This window comes from Haemaphysalis longicornis, unplaced genomic scaffold (assembly GCF_048455015.1).
Source record: "Haemaphysalis longicornis isolate Haplotype H1 unplaced genomic scaffold, Haemaphysalis longicornis Haplotype H1 scaffold_7, whole genome shotgun sequence".
NCBI classification, from domain to species: Eukaryota; Metazoa; Arthropoda; class Arachnida; order Ixodida; family Ixodidae; genus Haemaphysalis; species Haemaphysalis longicornis.
The window spans coordinates 52,436,719-52,463,265 of NW_027526422.1; the positions used below are offsets into that span (position 1 = coordinate 52,436,719).

Genomic DNA, 26,547 nt, shown 5'->3' on the forward strand with positions numbered 1-26,547 from the left:
GAACTATAAACATGCTATAAACTGAAACTTTTCCGCTTATCCTTCTTACACAGGTTATACCACTCTGATTTGTCATTTCATCGAACTTTCATTCGCCATGCTTCGTACACTTCCATGCGTATCGGCCATGACATAAGATAGAGCCAGTATTTTCTCGCACAAAGAAACACCAATTTTCCCCTCTTGCTTTGTCGATAAATGAGTGGAATTCACTGCCTGCTAGCATTGTCGCACACACTCAGCATTCAACTTTCCAATCTACGTTACTTGCTTTTCATGAATCCGACAACCAATATTAGTCATTGTAATCTTTTACGTGTGTAAAAACGATAAGTACTGCTCTCCAAATGTGTTTGCGATGTGAATATTTGTTGCGGTATTTTCTGTATATATATATATATATATATATATATATATATATATATATATATATATATATATATATATATATATATATATATATATATATATATATATATATATATATATATATATATATATATATATATATATATATATATATATATATATATATATATATATATATATATTTGAAGTCCAACATAAACCTTGCATATTTGTCACAATCTTCGTTGTTATTAGTGATGTATGTCACCCTTCTTATGTAATGCCCTGTTGGGCCCTTAAAGTATGTAAATAAATGTTAATAAATATATCCGTAAAAATCTCCTATATACCGTACCTACTGAAAACTCCTGCACATGCGCTATAGTACCCCTTATGACACGACTGCTAGGAATTTTAACCCAATGTGGTAAACAAGTCATCTTTTATAAAACAACAAAAATAATAAAGAGAACTTACGTAACACTAGATTGTTGGTGGTTGGCGAAACGTATTATGTTTTGTTTTACCCCCTTGTTGAGTAAAGACAGCGCTTTTAAGAAGTTTACTATGGTGTCTCCTGTCCTTCGCGGCCTATTTTCATGAGTTCGTGGGAACTGTTACAACAGTAATCATAATTCATGTTTTTATCCTGGCGTTTTTTTTTTTTTCGATATTGTAAATTAAGCTTTCTTACCTCGTTTTGTTCTGACTCGCAATATGTTGCGCAAGGTCAGCATATGTCGCAAGCTGTTCATTCACATTGTCTGATTATATAGTGTCAAGGTGTTTTATTAAGGTGCATTTGTACTAAAATTTTCGGAACTGTATACTCTTTTTTTTTTTGCTTTCTCCACTAAATATAACGTTTTAATAATACGTTGGTGCAAATTCAGTTCCTGTTGATTTACGTGAAATTATTGTGAAAACCTGTGAGGGGGCGAGGCCTCGTCAGGCGTTATCCCCCTCCAGCTTCGGCTCCATATTGTTTACTGTCTCAGAATTTATAAAACCAAAACAGATTATCTCCGTATGCTAAGCATCGCATACAAGCATTTGAATGTTGTGTTACTTAGACACCGCCAAGTGGCATCAACACGATAACCGATGTACATAGTGACCGTGTTTATGAGAGGCTAAATACATTTTACGGTATATGCTTGATAACGGGGGTAGTTACTCAGACAGAAAATATAAACAATTAGCTACGTCTGCTTCACCTGATTTTTCGAAAGGTAAATGGCCTCTTGAGCAAATACACAAAAGGGACATTTATATTTCCCACAAAGAAAAAAATTAGCCGAGGAAATCTATAACAACAGGACGGTATCAAAGTGATGATACCAACGATAGTATAAAAAGAAATCGGTGAAACTTTTGAGCAACTCATTGCCGTGAGCCAAGCATGACGACGACCACTGCGTCGCCCTTGGCAACATACGCGAAAAGCGAGAACACCCGTGCGTCGAGATTTTGGCTCACGTTGAAGATCCCCACTTGGTCGAAATTAATCCAGAGCCCTCTGCTACTGTGCGCCTCAATGCCCAGGTGTAGGTTCTGCACGTTAAACCCCGAATATTTAAAATATGTATGGAAACTTATTAAGATTATTTAAAACTTGGCGTGACGCGTTGAGTAAAACATTGAATTAGCCGCTGATCTTGCAGAACAGAGACCGCACGACGGAACCTATATAATCGATGACCATGCGCCGCATTCTCAACCAGCCCCGTTGTTCGGTCACGCGAAGTGTAAGTCGAGAAATCATCGGAGCAGTGGCCGACGTGACTTCTGTGACGTTCCACAAGAGCAGCGACACAGCATATATTCGCGCAGCAAGACGGTGCCCCTCTGCTACAACGATTCCGCATGGTTCCACGTGCGACGACGGGGTGACTGCTCGGAGCGAGACGGCGATGGACAACCTGGATAGCGCGTGACAGCCCATTCCCACAGGTCTCACCGAGGAACGCGGGTGCTGGCATTCGAACGCGCAGAGCTAGCAACAAACAGGGCCGAGCAAGCCAGGTCACGCAGTCACCGCAGCGGTCACCGCACCAGTGTCAGGCCAAGCTCTCGTATTAGGCACCCTTATCTCTCTCTTTATCTCCCTCCCTCTTCTTCGCAAAAGGATGCCGGCCAGGGGTCACGATCGGTCCCCTCGGCAACTGCGGGCGCGCTGCAGACGCTGGAAGCACGCGGCGGGGCGCAGATACAAGATACACACTGGCGACGCGACGCGTGACGCGCCAATCGTGACCGCCGCCCATTGTCACTGTCACTGCAGGGGCCGCCAAGCGACGCCGGCCGCACTTGCCCCCGACACCGTCGGTCGGGCGCCGCTCGGCTCGTCGTCTACGAGTCCGGGAGCGAGCAGCACAGGCAGCGCTACAGTAGCGCACACGAGCGCGGTCGTGATCGCCGCGTCGATGACAGCCGCTTGTTTGCGAGGCCTGCCAGCGCTGACCGCTCCCCACCGAGCCGCAGCGGTCGCTATGCAAACAGAGAGCGCGGGCAGAGATGCCGCCTTTTGCCGAGGCGGAGCTACTAGCGTAGGGTGGATGGATGCCGGGAGGGGGCCACGAACCGGGCCGTCGGAATTAATTCCACCTGTCTTCTTCACGACGACTCGGAAGAGAGCGCACTGACGCCCGCGACGCGCAGCCAGGGAATCCGTCGGTTCCTGCTACTACGCCACGCCTCTGCACCGGAGGAAGGGGGCGGGGGGCGAGGAGACCGTAGCGTTTGCTTAGCGAAAGAAACGGCAGCGCTGCTGACAGGCCGCAGAGACGCGAAAGGCTTGTCCCCCTATACCTCTTTTGTTTTATTTTCACCGGGCGCACTTTTTTTTTTTTTTTGTTCAGGGAGAGCTGAAACTGACGCGCACTCGCGCCGATCCCACCGTTGTCTTCTTCCTCCATCTCTGTCGGAGGATCGCGTGAGAAAGTTTCCCGAACAGGGGTAGACAAACGAAGGCAGTCTCTTCGATGCTCCGCGGGGCATCACCGGGCGCGTGCACTCCGGCACTTCTCTTTCTGCAAGCCGACCGAGATAAGCCTTCCCGTTCGGTTTCTTTACACTCGTGGGACCAGCTCTGACATCGGGTCCCCGCGGCCGACGGCAAAGCCCATGCTAATGGACCGCCCTGCGCATCGAGTTACGGCTCACTCGATTGTACGCGTCTCAATTATTGCTTTTGTATCCAGACCTTCCAGATGTCTTCAGTTCTTGCCGGCATACGAAATGCACTTTAACTCTGACTACGTCTTTCCGTCGACTTGTATCTGTAGAGAATAGCGGTCGCTTTCCATGGCTACACCAGGCAGAAATCCAAAGGTCTGTCGGAAGTTCTTGTCCCAGGACTAGGTATACTCGTACGTCGTACCACAGGCCGCGCTGTTGTTCAGTTAATATCAAGTAGAAATTGTTCGCAAATTTAGTATTGTAACTATGGAAGCCGTTACATCGCGCTCCAAAATCACTTTTTTACAAGTAGCACTGCGCGGTGCTCGAGTTCCGCGCAGTTTAAGTTCTACATTTCTTAAACACGAAAAGAATAAATTTTACCCTGTTTCCCAGCCGAATCCCTTGGAGTACATAACGTGCTCTGCGTAGCTGGGGTGATGCCGCGCATACCTATTTTCTGCCTTGATGACACAGCTAGGGGTAGTTAATCGCCACCGGTCAAGCTTTATCACCGTGCTCGGTAACTGCCGGGAGGCAGTGACCTACCAGCTGCACCAGCACCACACGGGTATTTTAGCACCTTCCTGGGTGGATGCGTACTGCCCGTTGGTCAGTGCACGTCTGTCCAGGGGTAATGCTGCCCTTTGGTTGTCACTGCCTTGGGGAAGCCAGACAGACGACTGTGCATTAAACGCTTCTGCAGCATTAGATCATGTGCGAAAAGCGCGTATTCCATTCGCCGCAGTTTCTCCCCGGGTATAACCCGACCGTACTTCCGCTTAAATGATATTTTCGCCCAGGGCTGCCCCACTGTGGGCATATACCAACTTGCTCACAGAGAGAGAGAGAGAGAGAGAGAGAGAGAGAGAGAGAGAGAGAGAGAGAGAGAGAGAATAAACGTTTATTCAATGTCTATGGCATGGGTCTGATTTGACGCTTTCGGGAGGCGTCTTCATCCTCAGGCTCAGTCCAAGATGACTTCAGCATCGACAGCCGCCTTTGGGTTAGCCGGAGCAGGTAGTCCAGGCGAGAGCTCGCCAAGGCTCTCTCCTAAGGCCCGGTTGTTGAAAAGTTTAGGTTCGTGCGGAGTTGGTGGAGATTGATCGCACGCGCCCACTGTGTGTCTCAGAATTCTGGGGGGAGTTCTGACGATTAAATAAGCCGGACATATCTGGCTGCTGTAAATTTTCATTGGACCTCATCGTAGTAAGAATTTCGAATTTGCGAACGGCCTTGCATAACTCTAATTTGAGCGTAGAGGTGCCGTATCATCTTTTTTTTTTAAAGCGAAGCTGAATATGGCTAGGGTTCCATGCGTTCTTCTTGTGCGCGAGCAAAAATGTTTTGCGGCAAAGCCAACCTTATCGCGAATGCTCCGCTGAAAACGGATGTAACTGTTGTTTTATCAAAACATTTATAAAGAAGATTATACGAGAATAAGTTGCTAAGACGAGTCTATAATTACTCTGAGTTTCATTTGTTCGCCTTAATTATTTCGCAGGGAGCGATTGAGGGACGGAAAACGGCTGTAACTCTTGTTTTATCAGATCTTTCCCAGAAGCAACTACTATATGACAACTCGGCGCTAAAATGACATTATCATTACGTTAAGCTTTATTTACTTGTGATAATTGGTTCACTATAGTTCGTACCTTTGTTCAACATTCTGCGTCACTTCTGTGCAGTGTGCTAAGGTCATCAACCTTCACAGAATGGATTGGCTAATGACGTTTTTCTTTGTGAAGTCATGAGAAACTAGATTTCAGTTCAGTCTCTAGAACGTCATGACAGCAGCTAGCACTCAAAGGGGCCATGCAGACAAAACAGAAGTTCCGTTCAATCAAGAGATCGCCTCGTTATAATTATACAACAAGCTTGCAGAACAGGCTATTTTCGGTAAAATGCAATGCATATTCATTCTGTAGCAGTAAGAATGGTGGGGTAAACAATGGAAGTTACGAAAGCACACGTAAACGTAGAAGTACCAGTGCGTACTGCTGTTGGTATTGCGCGCACTAGGACACTCGATATTACGAAGCTCTCGACTTAACGAAATATTTCGCACTTCCCGGAAACTTCTTTAGATCGGGTTCTGACTGTACATTCAATGAACCGGGCAAGAACACGCATCGTGCTAAAAAATTGTGCCGCGTTGCAACTTTTGCCTACTTTTTTAAATGTAACTCACACGTCATCCGGAGTCCGAACAATGGAGAGAGTAGTGTGAATCTGCCTGGCGCTCATGAATCACGTGTAATGACTGCATTTGTATTCACCTGTCATCACGCACTGGTGGGAAACGTCGCCTCCCAGTGGTTCTTATGCCCCCCATCCTGCCCCCTGCCTCTTTACTTGTTCATGGTTAAAACCCGCCAACAAGCCGCAACACACAAACAAATTTCCTCGGCGCCGTCTTTCAGAAGAAGTACAATGGTTACGCCATGACTTCCCATTTAGCATTTCAATTAAACAACGCCCGGTCTTTGATCTACGCTACGATTGCATAGTTGCATGGCCCCGCCATTTGGGAGGCGCTCGCTCAAGCTCTTTCTCAATCGGCAATCCGAAGCGCTTGTGCACCGCAGACGACGAAATGAATAGTGGTGCACACGCAAACAACTAAGGGCGAAAGAATCGCGATTGCCAGAGAGCAGAGGGAAGACAAAAACTTAAAACGACCCCGAGCCAGTTGAACCCTTTAACGACCTGCCACCGCAGCCAAGTACACGCGATACGGGCGTTCTCCCAGCACCTGCGTGCCCCCCGCAACAGCAAGAAGAAGAGGAATAATAAAGGGCGAGGCGATCGGACCGACGAGCCGGTCTCGCATTAGGTAGCGCGGCGGGAGAATTATAGTGTTCGGCGAAAAGTTAAATAGGTCAGACGGAAAGCGAACAATGCGAGAGCCAAGCGTTCATGATAAAGCGAGCCGGCCACTCCCGAAGCCTTTGTCTCTGGCGCCTGGAAGCCCGCAATCGACAGCTAATATACTGCAACGCGCCCGTGTGTGTGTGTGTGTGCCCGGCGAGAAGAGCGCGGATAAAACCGGGCGTTTCTCCACACACGTACAACGCCTCGGCGGCGAGCTGACTGCTGCGGCGACTCACACGCAGTCAGAGTTGGCAGTTCCGTGCAGTGAACTCCAAGGCCGCCAGTCTAATGAAGGTAATTTCGGTTAGGGGTGGTTAAGGACGCACACTTTAATGAGCATTATGCTTCATGTTAGGGGCTGTTGTGGCCCGGTCGGTCTTTCCACGAAGCTCAAAGAATGCCTAAGGGCTGTCCTTAACAAAAAGCCTTCCCCAGCTATCTGATAAAAATACCTGTTCCTGCGAATGATCGGTAGTTTTCTGCAAAATGCATGTATAAGGGGAATAAATATGGCACAGGAGCGACGATCGAAGTTAATTCAAGTCGTCCATCAAACGGTTAAACGCCTTGTTTCCGCAGATAGCGAGATAGTATTCTGCAAAGTACAGGCGTGAGAAGGTTAAATCGGACGCCGTTGCCACGGTGGTCGAAGTGAATCTCTCATTAGCCGCTGTCGTGGAAGGGTGAGTGCTGTCAGCCCTTAGATTATTATCTGCGCTTTAGAGAGCCCCGTCCAAAAACAAGACACCCCTTGAGCAGCCGGGGGGTAAGCAAGCTTCCGGGAAAAAGAACGCACTTTGATCACTCATACTACGTTACGCCCACTTTGGCTAACAACCTCCCACCTCCGCAGTCGGCAGCTTCTGCGTTTAAGTGCAGCGCGGGAGTTAACGCAAAAACTTACTGCGCAGAAACTCATCAATAACCCAGCTAGTTAACTCGAACAATCTGTTAAACTCTTAACGAGAGCCTACATAATGCAGGGATATGCTTTGTCTATTACTGACTCGATGTTCGTCAGGTCAGCTGGTACTTATAGACCACGCGCGCAAGTCAGGAGGTGCCCAACAAAAATAGCAAGAGAGCTGCAATGAAGTTTATCACAACATTCTTGAAAGTAACCAAATGTTCCATGCTGGGCAAGTAGAAGTGTTCATAGGCTTCCTCAGAGTATATCATCGCACGCCCAACTGTACAGCGCTGCACGCAATTAAGGCGGCACCGGGGACTCACACAGGTGAGTTGTGCCACTACCGCCTCAAACCAGCGAACACTGAAGTCGTTTCTCGTTCCCCGTTCCACACTACTTTTTTTTTTTTTTTTTCTAGCGGCGGCTAACGCCCACACTGTCGTGGTGGACATGTGAAAACAAAACACCTCGCAGCAGCTGGCCGGCCGGCTGCGGCCACGGCGGCGATTGCGAAAGGTTGACGTTCCACTGACCTTCTGCGCACGATATGGCGCCGAATCACGTGGCGGCGCATGCAGATGACACGCGGGCAGTTACAACTGAACTCAACGGAGGCATTTCGCAAAGCGCCAGCATGGTTTTAACACGTTGCCGCCACGGCTGTCCCCCCCGTCGACGGCGAAAAGCAATGGGACCGCCCTTTGAGTTGGGCGGCACGCGCGCTATTCGAACGGTGCGGGCGGCGGGTCGTTTGTTTTCGAGATCGACTGTGGTCGGCAAAAGTGGTGCGAGGTGGCGGCGTTAAATATGCGGGCGCGAAAGGCTCCGACCTCGAGAAGCCACGAGTGGCGCAGCGGTTGGCCGGGCGTGAACGAGCGGATGCAGATAAATAAGAAAGTGAGTCATGGTACTACGTGTAGAGAAGAACGTTGTGCGCATAGTAACGACAACCATTGAAGTATTTCACGCTAACCTGTCGACTCGTTGAAACTATTGGCTTATCCGTCTTGTGAAACGATCAGGCTTTACGTTAGTCGATCTTGTTTGTACCAATGCGCCTAAGGGTATGCACACGAATTTAGCGAGATATGAAGGGACCGCAGCGAGTGCTAGCTGGGTTATTTTACGGCTCCCAGGTATACGATGTGTACGATGAGACGAATAGTTTATCAGGACCCATGGATCTGCTGCTGCCCAGTTTAGATAGTTTGTTCACCTTAACAACCATTTGCCACTCCATTGGTCCATACGGCTGCTAAGCGCGGAACAATCGCAATTTGGGTAAGTCGGAGAAAAGGCAGCTGATTGGGAAGATTGGAGACCGAAAAAAAAACGGAGCGAACAATAAACAGATGGCGTAAGGAATTCAGTTTCGTACAATAGTTTCCTTTACGTCGCGATTTCAAAATAAACCGCACGGTGAGGGTTTGTAAGCTTAACTCAAGCTCGAAAGAATTTTGTTGCTCGAAGACCGAAACAGCGCTGCACGGAGCTAAGAAAACCAAAACCCTTTTATGAAAAGCGGGAGTAACAGGCTTTAAGCGGCCGTAGCACTGAGCTTCCTTTTCTTCAACAATGACAAAAAAAGAACAACAGGGGAATAAATAAATAAATAAATAAATAAATAAATAAATAAATAAATAAATAAATAAATAAATAAAAAAAATCTCGTTTTAAACGAAGAATTCACAGGGAGGTAAGTAATAGGCGGGCGTTGCTGTTCTTGGCTGTTTGTTTCCTTTCGTTTATGTACGTGTGTACTCAGAGAGATAGAAATATTAATTTTTTAGCTCCACCCGAGAGAGAGAGAGAGAGAGAGAGAGAGAGAGAGAGAGAGAGAGAGAGAGAGAGAGAGAGAGAGAGAGAGAGAGAGAGAGAGAGAGAGAGAGAGAGAGAGAGAGAGAGAGAGAGAGAGAGACCTTTATTGCGCAACAATGTGATAGTGGTTCCTCAGTACAGGAGGCCATGTGCTGTCCGAAGAACTGGCTACTTCCGAGTAATGAAAAGCTACGCAGCAAACGGCCGTCTTAAGAAACTGCGAAGACGTTTGCGGGAGATTTCACCCCTGCCCTGTGCGTCTGCAAACACGACAGCTCCTTCAAGACCAGCGGGACGAAGTTTCAGGCGCAGGTGTGCACCACAAACTCTTTATAAGTAACCCGGTATTGCTTCCTTCGTTAGAAAGAAAAATGCGCCGAGCCCAAGTCGAGCACGACGGAGAAGAGCAACGCAGAAAATTCGCGCACAAACAAACGTAGGCGACCTCCGGGAGAAACTAATGGACGCCGGGGCGAGACCGGCGAGGAAGAACGGTGGTTACGGGGAGAGCGCTGCTCAACCTCGCAGCGGCAACAGCCGGCATGGCCTTCGGCGGATAGCTGTCAAGTTTCGCGCCACACAGCGCACGCTAAGAGAACAAGAGCTGCACCGCGGCGCCCTTCACCCCGTTCCCGATTTCTCAGCCGTCAAAGCGTTTTCGATTTGGCCCCGCTCGACGTCGCCTCTTATTTTTCGCGCAATCCGGCGGCAGCACAGAGAGCCGTATAAGAGACCGACTCGGTCGATTATTTGTGTGGCCGCGGCTCGGCCCCGGGGCTCTCCATTATCCTCCTCTCGTCGCTCAGATTTCTGTTCGTTTGGTTGCTGGGTTCTGTGACACGAACCGCGGAGCGAACTGTCGAGCCGTCGCTGCAGCAGCGAGATAGCGGTGACTTACGTATTCGATTGCCACCGTTTTTTGACAGCGCGGTGACAGAGGCGCATGACGTTGCAAGCGGGCACTAGCTGCGGGCTACGGACGGATGCGTACGCCGGTCGCGTCACGTGGGCGGAGGCGTCCGCTCGGAACGAGCGACGTGATGCGCTTGTCGAGTAGCAGCGAAGAGTGTCTGCGGTAGCGAACGACGCCATGCTTGGTCAGGTGGACCGTACCTCTATACACGAGGGCCAGTATTATTGCGTGAGTAATGAATGAGGCAGGTCGCCAAAATATTTCGCCGCCGATCTGTAGACAGAGTGACAGAAGAACAGAGAACGCGATGGCGCATGTCGAAAGAGGTGACATCAAGCCGAGCACGAGCCAGCGGCAGCGTTGGCTGCGGTGGCCACCTGTTGGGATCTTTTCTATCCATTGTTCAAAGAACAGCTTCAGGTGACGTTTCATTTTAGCGTCTCCTTAATCTGGCTCCTCTTCGACCCCGCCTTCAGGCGCTTTTTTTAAATTCTCTACCTAAAAAATCAACTCAACGTGTATCTTTACCTGAAAGAATGCTGCAAGTGTCAGTTATGTACTTCTGTTTTTTCTCAAATATGCGTAATGCTTTGTTTTTGCTGCAAAATCCTGGCATGTACGACGCAGGCCACGAGCTTTAGTAGTTTGTAAAGGCTTTGAGTCTGTATACTTTTAACACGAAAGTTCTTTATTCCCGGATACACGAAGATTTCGCTGACGTCATATCCGTCACGGAAGTGACGCCAGTACAACGAAGCAAGCGGCCTGTAAAGGGTGCACCCCTGCACACAGGGTCTTCTTGCGGGGAAGCAACCTTTAGTTCTAAAGAGTATGATACTACGTTATACTTAGGGCTGTTCGTTCTCGGGTTTTATATTTTAACACGACAATGTTTGATGCCGGGATACCCCAATAATTCACTGACGACATATCCGTCACGGAAATGACGCCAGTACACTTTCGCCGAAGCGAACCGCCAGCAGGACGTCGCTCTCCAAGCACACCCACAAAACAGCCGCCTTTCGCAAATTGTGCTCAGCTGTAGATTTCGCTGCACATTTTACTTTCGTGTTTTACTGATTCTTATGAAAGAGTAATCAACCACAGTTTTTTGATCAAGCGTCCAGTCAACTTTTGGCCCGTCGGATGCATCAAGTGACAGGCAGACCGACAGACATACGGGCAGACCAAAATTTTTGGGTTTAAGTAGCCCAAGAAAGACTATCGTCTCAAAAAAAAAAAAAGAACAAGCATGGCAAGGCACGCTGAGCGAGCAGCGCATGCGTACCTGGGTCGAGTGCCGGCGACTGGGAGGTGTCGTTGCTGTTGTGGTGGTTGGTGGTGTTCTTCGTGAGGTCGCTGCACTGCTGCAAGTAGTCCTTGGTCTTGTTGATCAGCAGCTGATCGATGATGGACGTGAGGCGGCTCTCGCGTTTCGGCTCTGGACTCGCGCTGCGCATATGTAGAGAACAAAACAGAGGTGCATGCACCGGTGAGAAAGATATATAGACGTAACGTTCGCGAGGCAAACTGTCTTCGCGAATACAAAGATGGCGTTGTTTCAATGCGCCCAGACTATATAACCTTGGCTAGGAGACGCAATGTTGTGGTTGGAGGCTACGCATTTAATCAATGTCACTCAACGCCCGTGGGTTACTTAGCGAGAGCCGAAATCTGGTACTTCCAATCCGTGAAAAAATACAGCTTTCGCGGCGAAGAAATGAACGGGCCGCCTTGTGTGCATAGCAGCACAACACCAGCCTCATTACGCCACCACGCTTGGAGACATTGTTTAACACTAGGTGACACTGGGTAACACTGGGTTACACTGGGTGACGCCATAGCACGAGGCAGAGGTGCTGAGAATTTTCAGCGCTTTTATGAAAGTGTCCCCTTTTGGTAGAATCATTAAATTGTCTTTATTTGTTTCTCATATGGCAGATTATTTGTCACGAAATATGTCAGAAAAAATATATAAGGTGTGTCCAGGATGAAATGTTCAAACGTTACCCAGGGTCTGTTGCTTTAGGTCAAGATTGCTAAGGTTATATAAATGATAAATGGCGGTAACGGTGACAGCTTGGTGCAGAGGCAGCAAGAAAATAGTACGCACGATAACCCGTTGCAGTTACACATGCCTGTTTTTAATACGTTGAATTTACCCGCAATCGTAAAGTTGAATGCTTGACTTCACGTGTTGGAGTCCTCGTTTAATGAACGGGCCAAACCATCACCATTCGTGCTTTTGCGCACCAATAAAACATCCAGGTTAAATAAGGCGCGCCGGGCGACGAACTGATTCAAAGCCTGAAAACTTCGGCGCCAACTCGAACGTGCGAGATTATTCATCCTTCTCTTTTTCGCCTATTTTCAAAAGAAAATTCATTAACGACGGCACCGCTTCTCAAAGTTACAGTAGTTGCCGGGGAAAACATACCACAGTGCACTCCGAATTCAAATAAGTGGATAACTGGCCAATGTTACGACGGGGGTTTCATTCCGGGTGCGACGACCGTTTTTCTGGCAGAGGCAAAAAACGAAGACTCCCGAGTGTCGAGATTCCGAGCACGTTAAAAATTCTCGAGCGGCCTAAAATTAATCCGTAGCTTTCCACTACTGCGTGCCTCATAGCAAATTCTGAATTCTTGAATTTCAATGCAACGTTCACTTTTTCGTACCTGGTGAAGCCGTACGAGCGTCACATTGACATTAGGCGAACCCTTGTGGCCAAGCAGACAACTATTTACATACTGTCTATCTAGACATCCCCAGCTTTCTCGCTCAAAATTCTATGCTTTCAGGAACCTAGCAAAAAAACTTCGGGAAGGTGATAATTGGCATAAAGCAAGAAGTCAACGTGGAGATGAAAACTCTAAAATATCTTCTTTCTAGGATTCTAATTTTTTTTTTTTTTTTGTAATTCGCCGTTAAATCTTCGTCCACAGTTTCTATGGCTCTGGAGCTTAGTCGCGCCACGTACTAGACTTGAAACTGTGCATAAAGCAAGTTTTCACCCGCAATATTAGCTGCGGGAAAATATTTTACATTTCTCTAAATAACTACAGAGTAATCACAGTTAACAGGACTGCCATGAGCGGGAAAGCTGCACATGAGACGGGGGACCACAGGACTAGGGCTTTCTGCGGGATAATGAAAAGCACTGCGCGCAGCGTTTCGTTCCTGCTGTCATGCCACGGCGACGGCAATGCGGTGTCTGCTATAACGACACCCGCAAATCAGTTTTAAGAACCGCTCTCGCATCCTTATTCTAGATCAAGACGGCATCTACTTAAAAAAAAAAACAAGGTCGTGAAAGAAAAACAAGACTCCACGCCGTTTCTTTTTTATTTGTCAACTCCTTGGTCCCATCATTGATTTATTCCCTTCCCAGCCGCATTAAACGCAGCAGGCGCCGGCGCAAACTCGCGCACGCGTCGGGGCGACGTTGATAGAACATTAGCATTAATGGCTCCCCAACAGAAGCGCCCCCGAGACGGACAGCTTCTCACGCACCTCACGACGCCGCGAGCGCAGCAGCTCAATCCCAGCCTCTCTCTCTTCTCTTCGCAGATATTCATGTCGTTTCAAACTGGCCCTCTCGGCGACCGTAAATGTGGCGGCGGCGCGATGGCTGCCGGGGAGTGACGATTCCTGTCGATTCCCTCCTCCGCGAGCGCCGCATTCTGCTACCGTATACAGAAGACCGACCGACCGCCGCGCTCCATCTGGCCCCGTGAAGCTTCCGCGTCAGGCCCTGTCGTCCAACTGGCCTCCTCCGCGAAGCAGCCATTGACAACCCTCAATAAATCAATATCACAGCAGCCGCTCTCGCGTCCCGCCCGCTGCCTTCTCTTATCTCCCCATCACCCTTTTACGCTCCCACGATGCACTTGATTTGTTTTCCTTCGCTTCCTCCTCCTCCTCCTCCACGTCATTCCTTTGCCGATTGTCTTTGCCGTTTTAACCGGCACTGCCGCGGGATTTGTTAGACCGGTGTGCTCTGCGCCGCTTCTGTTTGGCTTGCGGAAAGTTCAATCTGCCAGACGTCGGAGCAGCTAAAAGTGGGCTCTCCGCCGGCCTTGCCTGATCTTGCAAGCTGCAGGGTCAGGGTGAATGGAAGGGGACGACGAATCACCATCTCCGGGGTCAGGTTCGATCTGCGCGCGTCGGGCAAGCTCCCGAGCCATGCGTGCCACAGGGCGATGCACATCTGGTATGCCTCGTTCTTTCGGGAGAACAAGCCCGATTGAACGGACAACCGTCTCGTAGATACCGAACCGTATACGCGGAAGGGGACTCCTGGCCATCCGACCCGCATCTCGACGCGCGAGTTGACGTTACCCTCGAGTGTCGAGTCTGTTACTCTCCCACCGGGCAGCCGCCCGTTTGGAGTTTGAGCAGATACGCGACTGGACGAGCAACTGTGGACGCTTCTTATCTTTTTAACTAGTTGCCTCGTTTCTTTTTCTGTTTTCGGTGCGGGCATCTGATTTAAAATGACGAGGCTTCCATCCTATAAGGTCACAGGATCCGCTACCATCGAACGTGCATGCTCTTTCCTTGTCGTCTTTTTTACGTGCCAGGGGTTGTGAACGGTTTCAAACAGCACTCAACGGCACGCCAAAACAGCATCGACATACAAACACGAGATAGAACTTTAAGAAATTGCCAAGGCGCGCGCGTTGCGCTTGTTGCTGAACGACAACTGGAAATGACGATGACCGTTCTTTTTTCCTTTCTAGATTTTAGCCGACATATGCCTGTCCATGCGTAGGAAAATGCCGTCCGACATTTAGCAGAGGCGATTGACCGCACCGGACCGCGAAAGAGATCACGAAGACGCGATGCGAGGACTGTTATGAAAAGATTCGTATCCCGCACGCCGCACATTCCCTGCTCGTGTGAGTAGCCCTAGAGGAAAAATAAGAATAAACAAACTGATCGAACGTTATGTAAGCACGCGGAAGCGCTGTACGCTGTATAATCGTTCAATTAGAAGGAAGTTTAACTGGCACAGGTCGCGGCGCTGTCTCTCAGTGAGACAGCGCGCATTTAGCTTGCCGGATGATTTTGATCTGATTCGAAGCGAGCTACGTACGAAGCTGTTGAATAATTTCGAAGGGAGCCAGAAAAAGCGCCGTTCATTATTTACACGTTAGGCAACCTCGATCGTTATCGCTGCACAAGTGGGGGCCTTTCGGACTGCCGCCGGCCTCTGAACGTTGCGACCATTCAGAAGTGTGTTCCCAGGGACCGTATACTACCAGAAACCATTAATTTATTTGGCTAAGCCATTAATCGCGACGCGTTACTGTATAGCCTCATTTCCACGGTCATGTGTAGTAAACGAAGGAACGAAATAGCTACGCAGAAAGCGAGTAAAAAAAAATCAGTTCGGCTTTTTGTGCGCCGCCACGCCTAGTATGCATCGTGCCGTAGTTGAGGTATATAAATTAGTTCTGGCAACCTGGGGCTTTTTAACATGTGGCGAAATCTCAACACAGGGTCACTATAGAACAAGCTGTAGTTTGAGTGAGTGAGTGAGTGAGTGAGTGAGTGAGTGAGTGAGTGAGTGAGTGAGTGAGTGAGTGAGAGAGGGAACGAGTGAGGGAGTGAGTGAGTGAGGGAGGGAGGGAGGGAGGGAAAGGGTGAGGGAGGGAGGGAGGGAGGGAGGGAGGGAGGGAGGGAGGGAGGGAGGGAGTTTGTGAGTTTGTGAGTGAGTGAGTGAGTGAGTGAGTGAGTGAGTGAGTGAGTGAGTGAGTGAGTGAGTGAGTGAGTGAGTGAGTGAGTGAGTGAGTGAGGAGGGGGTGAGTGAGTGAGGGAGGGAGGGAGTGTTGTTTGTGAGCAGGTGGAGCAGTGGGAGTGCGGGCTGTCCAGCTGCCCGCCAGAAACGCTGGTTAACCTTGTGTCTCGAGCAAGGATGGCTGCCACGGCTCGCGCCTTCCCGGATTAGGAAGGCCACGTACAACACCATTCTCCGCTCTAATAGACGATTATGAACAACAACAACAACAGGCGGACCTAGCCTTGCAGAGAGTGCGGGCTATTTCTCCACCCTGGCAGCATAAATCTACCTGCGTCCGATCCTCACGAGTCCAATCTGTTCGCGTCCGAAAACTGGAATACCAGGCGCAAGATGTCCCACTTAGTTATCCAGCATCCGCTTGCACAACGACGTTATTTCTTTGACGCCCACGCTTCCAACCATGCATTATTAAAGGAATGAAAAGGGCAGAGGCGTCATTGCTGTACCGGATCAGGATGAATTAAGCACAGACAGCGCCGTGGCTTTACAAGGTGAAGCTGAACTTCTAGCCAGTGTCCAACGTGTGTTGTACCAAACGATGTCAGAAATATTTTCATGGACTGCACGGAGCATCTGGTAGAGCGGTCAGCCTTGCTTAACCAACTTCGAAGGAGAGCCGATCCGCGTGCCTTTTTGAACCGAGTCTGTATATGGCGGGGGTTCTGTGCATTTTTCATGTGCGCGAGCAACCTTTCAGCAAACCAACCTCGTCGTGTATGTTCAGAACAAAACGGCTGTAACTGCTGCTTTGTTAAGACTTACCCAAAAGAAAGTAGATAATAATTGGCAGCTAAGATGGCTCTATCATTACGCCTAGTTTCATTCACGTTCTCTAAATATTTCACAGTGATGTGAATGTTACAGAATTTCCGTCTGCTTCCAGTACACAGACATATATAATATACAGGAGAAATATGGTTACAGTAATCAGCTATAATTCTTGTTTGAGCGATACTATACCGCAACAAAGTATGTGACAAAGGGCCGCTGGGACGACTCTATCCCAACGGCGAGCTTCGTTTGCTTTTTCGTACTATTTCACAGTGAAGTTGTTTCACCGTGAAGTGGTAAACGTTGGGGAATTCCTGTTTGGTGTACGTATACAATGGTTCCCAGAAAGGGAAACGGACGGCACCATGTTTGTCCGCTAGAAAAAAACTGCAGTTCTTCCAACTTTCGATCAGTAATCACGAAATTATAGCCAAAAATAGCACTACCAAATGAAGAGAAAAATAAAAAGTGCACATTCTCCAACCACGTGTGGGGTGCGTATTTCACATAGCTTAGCCGGTCATCTGCCTGCGCAGAGTGGAATGACTCATAGTTTTTTTCTTCGTATTTTTAATCGTTTCTCGTTTACACACGCCTCCTCAAATTATTACCTAATTTTCTACGTGCGAAGTAACGATCACCCAGGTGGAGGACCGAGGTATCGAATGTCTCACGGCTCACTAAACAGGCCACGCACGCATACGACAATCCTCCCCCCTCACCCCCTCCCCTATCCCCCGCACAGCCTCACACACAGATGCATTCGTGTCCCGTAATGACATTGCATGCCGACTTGCATGTCCGCTAATTCGTTCTCGCTCTTCTCCCTAACTCGTCCGAATACCTCCGAAATTTTCCTCACACACGCGAGCGGGTGTTCCTTTGGCGTTGATGGGGACTCGTCCGTGCCGCGCCGGTGGCTTGCCTGAGGAGACACTATTCGTCGCATCAGCATCGTCGGTCATTAATACATCGACCTGAAATATCCCGCCTCTGCCGCTGCCCCCTCCCTCCCCACCTCGTCATGGTATATTTCCACGCTTATCCTCATCACGGAGCTCCGGCGGTCAGCGGCCATTCCCCTCCAAATCGCAGGCTCCGGGCGGCAATCATAAAGCCTGACATTCGTAATAAAGAACAACAGAGGCATGCGGATGACCGTATGGGACATATCTGAGTGCAGCCCCTCGCAACGCTCTCTCTGAATTCGATGGCACCAGGCCTGTATCCTGACCTTCGAACGCCACGCATTTTTAAAGACGATAGTCTTTCTTGGGCTACTTAAACCCAAAAATTTTGGTCTGCCTGTATGTCTGTCTGTCTGTCTTTCCATCTGTCTGTCTGTGACTCGATTCAGCCACCCGGCCAAAGTAAAACAATGCCTGCGCAATAGTCTTATATAGTCACAGCTAAATCTACCCGTGGAAGTCCGGTGTAACGTTCATACTTGTCAACATTGTTGAAGAAGAACAAGACATTACGCAAATATAAGACAAAAAATTAATACAGAAGTGATATTTGCAGTGTTCCTTTATAAAAAATCATACATGCTTGGCTTTTGCGAAATTAAATACTTCATCAACTGCAGAAAACAAATTCCCTCCGCCGTCGCCTGCTGTCGCCCGCGCCACTATAGCTTCTGGCGCCATTTTAAGAAATCAACCGGCAACAGTTACGAAAGGTTCCACTAGATAGGTTTCACGTTCTGCTTGCAACGCACGTGGAGTAGCGAAACGCGGTTCTATAAACGTTGAAGTAGGCCGCCTCGATTCACGCGCGTCTTCGCCGTTCGGCAGCGTTGGCATCGAGACACCCGATTTGGAGCAGTGGAACGCGGGAAATTTAAAATGACTTAAAAAAAAAAAACCTGTGGCGTCTTTACCTTGGGAGGAGCGCGACGCAAGAGGAACAACATGAGAGGTGAGCGGGAAAGCAAAGGGAGGCATTTACTTGGCAAAAGTCGATAAAGACTATCGTCTTTTGACGACATTTGCAACGAAAGGAGCAGATACGCGGCCATTTTTTTCTAGTGGCTTCTGCCCTGCCCAGATCGGAAAGCATCACGGCAGACAGCTCACGTCAGACGATTGATGGTGCGGTAGGTACGCAAATGATGAGGATTAAAAAATAAACATTTAATTTATACCCCGATAGTGCTCCCGCAGGCACTCTACTTGAATTATCTGTGAAGTACGAACCGATCACGCAGCGAGGAGATTTGTTCAGATACAACAGAATTTGTAGCCGCCTCCTTCGAAATACGTTACGTAAGTCGACTAAATTATCTGGCAGCAAGTACAGTACTTAAAAGTGTAGCAATATCGAAGCCTACAGAGGAAAAAAATGATGTTGCAGAAGAAAGATTGACTTCCGAGGGTATTTTAAGCAATTCTTGGGTGTTTAATGTAAAAGCATTATTTTCCGATTGAACGACGGTAGGTCCTCAATTGACACATAAACGATGTAAATTATCTAAACAATCACCTTTGTTCTCGCGTCCACCAGAAATAAGAGCTCGGCGACCGCAACTAGTCCTACAGTGCCCGCCATCCTTCCACCTTTCTAGTGATGCTCCAAGGTATACCCCTACGCCCCTTCTCTTCCCCTAATCCCTTTCATATTACAAAGAAAAAAATGGGTCGGACTCCGCGGATGCCGAACCAGTGCCAATTTCAAAAAACGAATACGAGGTAATGTGGAGGTGGAGATCGTTTACGCCTGCTCCCGCCCTTTTTAGATCCGCCACCGGAACACCACGCAACTTCCAGTTTCGCTGAAGAACACCTTAGAGCATCACTATGTGTGTTCATATTTTGTAAGCGCTCGCAATCACTCGTACTATAAAAAAAATAGACACACATTCCTGACCTAATTACTGAGCTAAAAGAATGATGACTGAGCCGACCAACCATAAATATCAGAAGAGAACGATCGAGGGGAGGGTTAAGATGGCACCACGTATCTGTTTGGCTACCCTTTTCGCGCATCTAGAGAACCCACAGCTGCGCGCGGCGCCTCTTAGAATAAGTACTACGTGGTGATCCATTTTTTCAGCAAAGTAACGGAGGAGTAATACTGATTAATTAGCGCCATCTTTCGTACAGGATCCTTCTCAGCACGAACAGTGCCAACTGCAATGCGCATATTTCAACAGTTACCAGCGGATATCTTGGCTGCATCCCCAGACTTTGCTTGGCGAGTGCAAAACAGTGACAAGTGTTAAAAAAAAGCAGAAGACCGCCTCAAAGAGTTCGGAGCGTCAAACTTCCTCGAAGGAGCCGCGCCGATTATAGAGTAGCAGTGCGCGTAACGCAAATTGCGTGCCCCCCTTCTAATGATTCTCAAGTCCGGAGATTTTTCTTCGAGATGACGGCACTGCGGGCTGCGCGTTGAGCGTATAAACTCTGCATGTCATCTAGCCTTCTTCGACGTGGGAAGTCGCCGCGTGGCCATAATTAGCGGCAGGCTTCGATTGATGCTCTCTCGCTCTGTCGTGAGAAGTTCAACTATACTCTAATTACGAAGAAGAAAGAGAGAGAGAGAGAGAGAGAAAGAGAGAGGGTTAAAAAAAGGGAGACGGATTCGGATCTCTAATTTGTGCCGCGCTGTAAGTGAAGTGCATATATATCTGAAGTACGGGGTGCGCTTCGGAAGAAGGTGAATAACGTTGCCCCGTAATTCTACCGGGGTGCGCGCCCGAGGCGCTTGGAACGAAGTATAGCCGCGCTTGCGCCGTGGGGCGATGTTCGCGATAAATATACTGCCGAAAACCACCGGGGGTGGGACTTGAGCGGCGAGATAGCGGTCACTGAAGGAGAAGAAGAAAAAATGAACGGAGAAGCAGCGAACGGCTTAAGGGTTAAGCGAGCGCATGAAGTTTGTACATTTTCCGCTCTGCGCTGGACTGCAGAAGCACACGTAAGTGTGGCGTTGCGTATAAACAATTAATTACTATTTCTTCCTATAAACCTTTTCACACATTAATCAGTAATAAGATCAGGACACGTTCTGGGCTGTGTTGCGCATGCGCAGTCACATTTTCATGTCGTCTGCGCCAATCATAGAGCCGCTAGCGCAGTCCACTGATAAAATGGCAGCTGCCAGGACGAATAAGTTAAAAAAGGTCGATATACCACGGATATTTTTCGGGTGCGTTTTGTTCTCGTTTCATTTTACAACGCAAAACAACGTACACTGTATATTTGAGACCGAAAAGTCAAGGTATAGTTTTCTAAAGGTAATACGTTTCTTTTAATTCGCAATGGTGCTGTACAATGCCAAGTGTTCACGTTAAGCTCGAAACAAACGTGTTGTCCGTGCTCCCCGTAGTCCACACCACGTATTCCGCCTTCTCTTAAGTCGACAACGCCGACACTGGAGAAACGAGTGCCTTCGCACCTTTCACGCAAAAGGAAATAGCAGAAGGAATTGCTTGTGAATAAAAAGACTCGTAATGGGGAAAAAAAAAGTTCAGATGAGGTGAAGTCACAGTGTGAACCCGCGACAGTTTCCTCATCGAACACTCCGGCCTTGCTGTTTTACCTGCTTTTTAAGGTTACACCTTTTGTTCTTTCCTGCGCCTCCCATCGCGTGGACATTTAGGCTTTAAACCAGCAGTCGCCGTGACTGTCCACGAGAACACGTCTGCTCCGCACTTTGTGGCCTTCCTCTGGAGAATTCCTTTTTCTTCTCTCTTTGTTTCCCTCTTCCTTTCTCCATCTACAACCCACTCTCTCTCTCTTTCTCCATCTCTCTTCTTCTTCCTTTTCTTGGTCCTTTCCTTCCTGCATCCTTCTTTCCTTCTCCCATTCGCTTCCATCCGGTGTTTGGGACTCTTGTAGGCACACGCGCGCCCGGTATTGTCATTCCAACCATCCGCCAGTACCGGCTTCCCTTCTCATTCCCGCCCACTCCTTCCCCTCTCGCGTCAGTCGTTACTTGGCACACACAGTCGGACGCTGACACTTCTCCACTCTGGCGCTGCCGCGGATCCTTTCAGGCGGGAGCGACGTGTTTGGAATGGCTCTTCTCGCTCCTTAGCCACATTTTCTCTTCTTTTTGCCACGCTGTCTGAGCTGGCTACAGCTTTTGATTCGATTGTTTCTACCCCCACCGACGCACTTTTGTTCCTTAGGTTTGTTTGCGTATTGTTTTCCCGCTTCTCTCCTTCCATCGTGCCCGTTGCCCCCAGGCGACGTTATTCCTTCAATCAGCCGTCGTCTTTTCCTCTTTGCTTTCAGCCTGTTCTTCTTCGCTCCTGGAAGAACCTCTTTACGTATGTGTCGCTTCGGAGCGGGTAGCGAGACCACGGGGGATGGTGTTCTCGGTTTGACGTTCCCCGCAGTCCTCCCGTGGATTCGATCTGGCCGCTATTCGATTCGATTTCCTTTCTTTCGGGAGAAGACAAAGCGCGGGGAGGAAAACAGGAAAACGGGGTACTGGGTAGCAGTCTCGTGAACGAGAGGAGGATAAAAAAAGCGAAGCATTTCGACGTGATAAAAGAAATCGAAGAGGCGGAAAAGGGTACTCATGCGGAAATGAAAAAAAAGAATCCGACAGCTGCTGCAAAAGAGACGCAGGAGCCAATGGGAAAACGAATGTCTAAGGGTGTCGGATTGAACCTAAAGAAGAAAAAAGAAAAACGTGGCTGCGAATGGGCGACGACATTTACGTGTCGCGGGAACAACTCCGCGTGCCCCCTTTCCCCCCTTTCGAAGGGTGTGTAGGGTCGCCGCGGGGTCGATATTGTATACCTCCCTTTTTGTTCTCCCGAATTACGTATACCTTCCGACGTATTCCGTTGTAGTTCAAAGTTTCCAACGCGTCCGCCCGCCTGTCGCGGTCCAACCTGCTGTCCCCTGGCGCGCATTTTTTTTTTCGCCATTTATTTCGTTCTGTTGCCTTTTCACTAGTTCCTGCCTTGTTCGGCGGCACGTCTCTCTTTTCCCAAAGCCCACAAGATTCCCCCTTCCACCCAATTTTTTTTTTCGTGCTCCCTTTTTCCGTCTGTCTCGTTCGCACCCCGAAGACAGAACTCATCCGGGACAACTCTCGGGGCTTCCACGTGTGACAGGGTCGTAATTGCTTTCCCGACTTCTCCCCTTACTTTATCTTTATATTCCCTCCTCTTCCCTCCCTGCTTCCTTACAGTTATCTTTTCCCTATTTCCTTACACACGCAGAGGAAGCGGGAGGCACGAGAGACCGTTCTTTTGATCCGCACGGTGGTTTCAGACACTGGAATCGTAGCTCGGTTTCTTTAGTTAGTCGATGTTTGCAGACTGCGTCTTCCTAGTGTAACAGAGAATATATTTTACGGCGTAAGAGGCCGGTAAAAAGACCAGACGGGCTTTTCTGCGTTACGCGATGTTCTCCTTTTTGTTTTTTGCGCAGTGTTCAACACGTGCGATGACAGTCGGATGTAGCGAAAAGTGGGAACAGCACCGCATTTTCTTTTTCTACGAACGTGGGAAAGCTCGGGATTTAAAATATTGGCTGTGAAACCGCATTCCAACTGGCTTCACGGTTCGCAAAGTAAAGATGAGCAAAGGAGGTTCGGGTGGACAGAATATAATCAAAGTAACCCAACATTGCAAAAAAAAAAAAAAAAAAACCCCACACAATGAGCACAACTTCTGCAGAGTAAGGATAAAGTTATTGTAACGTCGGAAGAAGCGTTCTTTCACCTTTGGAGTTCTGCACAAAGGACATTTTTGGTGTTATCGTTCAGAGCTCAAGCTGTATAATTAAGGACTTTATTTGTATGGTACTAAGCAAACCGGAAAAAGAAAACGGCGTGACATTTTTTTTTTTTTTGCAGAATAGCACGCTAACGGTCTAACAAATACGTCCCCACGTTCCTTCCTACCTCATACATATTCTAATCTCACGTGATAGTTTCCATGACGTCATGTACTTTCTCCTCAATTTTTATTTTAGGACCTCATCTTACTTGCTCCCGTGAACTATATTTGTTCTTATGAAGTGCCACAAATTTCTTGTTTTGCAAACATGGGTAAAAAAAGCATTGTTGACTTCCTTTACTAATATCGGGAATAAATTTACCGAACTATCGTGTTTGTCGTTACCGCTTAGGTAATACATTTTTTTTTTCAAAAGAAAATTTAACAGTACGTCTGTTTCAACAACGAGGCAGTTTAAAAAAATATTCCCTTCATCTAAGTTTTTCCTACTTCCAATAACCAATATTTCAAAATGCGTTAGACGCGAGACATTGGAACACATCGAGGTTTCGGGCATCTGTCTTTTCTGCAATACACGTCTGTCGCAGGTGAAGCAAACTTACTTCATCTTAGGGGAATGGATGAATGAATGGACTTTAATATAAAAGGAAGCCAAATGCCCCAGCATGGCTAAAGGAAGAAACATAGGGATACACAGAAAGCAAATAAAGGTTCTAGATTCTGACCAAACTTCAGTGCGTCTATCGTGTTGCGTCGAGAAAGAATCGTACGTGCTTGCTCCAGCTCCAGAGCTGGTGTAAAAAACTGCTTTGCAGCTCTCAATCTATTGTAGGTACCTTGAAAAAAAGAAATCACACTGAAATCGGCCGCTAAAATGACTCTGCATTAAGCTGAGTTTCATTCACTTGCCGTAATTAGTTAGTTCACAGCAAAGGTGCAAACGCAACAGAATTATTTTCGTCAACACATGGCCCTTTACGCAGGGAGTATGGTTACAGAAAGCGGCTGTAGCTCTTAATTGTTTTGTAAAAACTATCCCTAATCCGATTATATGAGAATTATGGTTTAGAAATTCCCCAATAGTCCCAAGGAAGGTATGTGTACGTGTCTTTATTCGATCAATAGTGTTAGTCACCATACATAACTCAATATAGTTATCCACCAATCCGCTGCTTTTCCATTCACACATTAAATGGAAATTCTCTGAATTTCTGAAGGCACGTGGAGAGTTGGTAGAGTCAGTCTATAGGCAGGTTATACCATCTTTTTGTGGCGTATACTAGAGATAGAAAAGACGCCGTTTTTACTTTCGTGCAAAGCTCTGGGGCCCCTTGACAGATGCACGTGTCTGGGGTCGCTTCGCCTCCCTCCCCCCTCCCCCTCCCCCCTTCTTGTTTACTCAACTCCGCTCACACTGTACTGTACCATTAGGAAAAGTATAATCAAGAAAACCTCCGCCAACCGACGACGACGACGATTATAATAACAACTATGAAGACGCTGACGACGTGTTTATGTTTCGTACGTATGTCACAGCCCCTCGTCATAATCATCGTTAGCCTTCTTTGTCAGTGCTGATAGTGATGATACGATGACGATCTTTACTCAAAACATTTCTGAAATATTTTCCGGAGCCGCGGGTAGGAATGATATTCTGCAATAAAACCCTTGTTCCGACTACGTGGTAGTGTGCGCAGCAACCAACTACGACTAGCTTCGACGCTGTCATGGTAGCTGTTGTACGTGTCGCGGTCTAATATTGCCCAGATAAGCAAACGTGCTGGCGCACGCGGTGTATAATGAATTCACTCCCAAAAGAAACCAAAATTCCTTTCACAACACTTGTTATCAGTTATTACCCCTTCAAAGTCACTTTCCACACTCTCGAAGGGCGAAGACACGCGCATTTGTTATCACGTGCCAGGAGGCGATCTTAGCAAACAGCGTTGGGAAAAGTTGATTCGTTAGAATAGCGGTCGGCTTTTAATGCAAAACAAGCTAGCTTCATTAATGCCAAGGAAAATACTGCAAATACAACGCCTTTAATTTTTGCCTCACTTCGCTCCCGACAGGGTTACCTCCTTGTCGCATCACCACCACCACCACCACCACACTCATCATCGTCGTCATCGCGTTCATTGAGCTGGTTATATAAAAAACTCACAATGCGGCTTTATGTAGCTCTCAGCCGTTTAAGATGCGTACGTAGTGACAAGTGATACTGGTTCTATGCAAGCCGCTGCCGGAGTGGTCGGCTGAGAACTCCGAGCGCAGAGAGATGGCGCTCCCTGAAGAATAGCCGCTTCCTCCCGTAGAAGATGGAAGGTATTTTCTCTGCTCCGTATCTGCTTCCAAGTGAGGAGTTTGTGTAGTAAAACAATAGAGCCAAAAGTGTTCCCATAACGTACGCGCGCCAGCCTGCTGCTGTAATTGAAAACTCCGCGATGTTCTGGTGTCTAGTCAAACGACGCGTTCCCATAACGTTGCGCTATAGACATGTTATATAGTCAAGGCGTCGAATAATCAATCTGAAGTTGTATTAGTATATGCGCTTTTCGTGCGCGAACGAAGACTGCGAAACAAATAATTCAACCGCAGCCGTCCAATCATACGCGGACTATGCACGACACGCCCTATACCGCCATCGTTTTTGCCGTAGCGCAGGGAGGAACCGTTACCTTATATTTACTTTTCTGCTCTCTCCACCAGTGCAAGGGCTATTCTGCTGTTCCTGGGCACGTAATCAACCAAAAAATCAATCAACCAAAAAATCAATCAATCAATCAATCAATCAATCAATCAATCAATCAATCAATCAATCAATCAATCAATCAATCAATCAATCAATCAATCAATCAATCAATATATCAATCAATCAATCAACCAACCAATCAATGTCTATTAAAGTGCCCAGTAACAGCCGAAGCCGTTGTCCTAGTGTATTGAGGAGAAAAAAGGAACGGTGCACTGACATGCAGCAGCAGCTGAAAAAATAAACATTTTTATAGTAATAATAAATAACAATAAAAATAATAAAAATAATTCAGCTGTACAGGTCAGGCTGTTGCTGTGATTTGTTTACTGCCGATATAAGCCTGAATTCCGGCAAAGGCCGAAAAAAAGGCTCATTCGTGGCTTCCACCCTCATCGGAACGTAGTTATTCGCAACGTCGACACTAGATAACCGACTGCCTGCGAATACTCCGAGCTTGTATTACTAGTAT

General features: G+C 47.8%; 1 protein-coding gene across 1 annotated transcript in view; it reads right to left on the bottom strand.

Moving 5' to 3' along the window:
- Positions 1–26,547, bottom strand: part of LOC144145629 (uncharacterized) — a gene marked incomplete in the record, with an annotated part of 497,754 nt that overhangs the window by 219,729 nt on the left and 251,478 nt on the right. Inside the window, 1 exon segment of the mRNA XM_077677301.1 lies at positions 11,332–11,495. Coding sequence (XP_077533427.1) covers positions 11,332–11,495 — 164 coding nt within the window.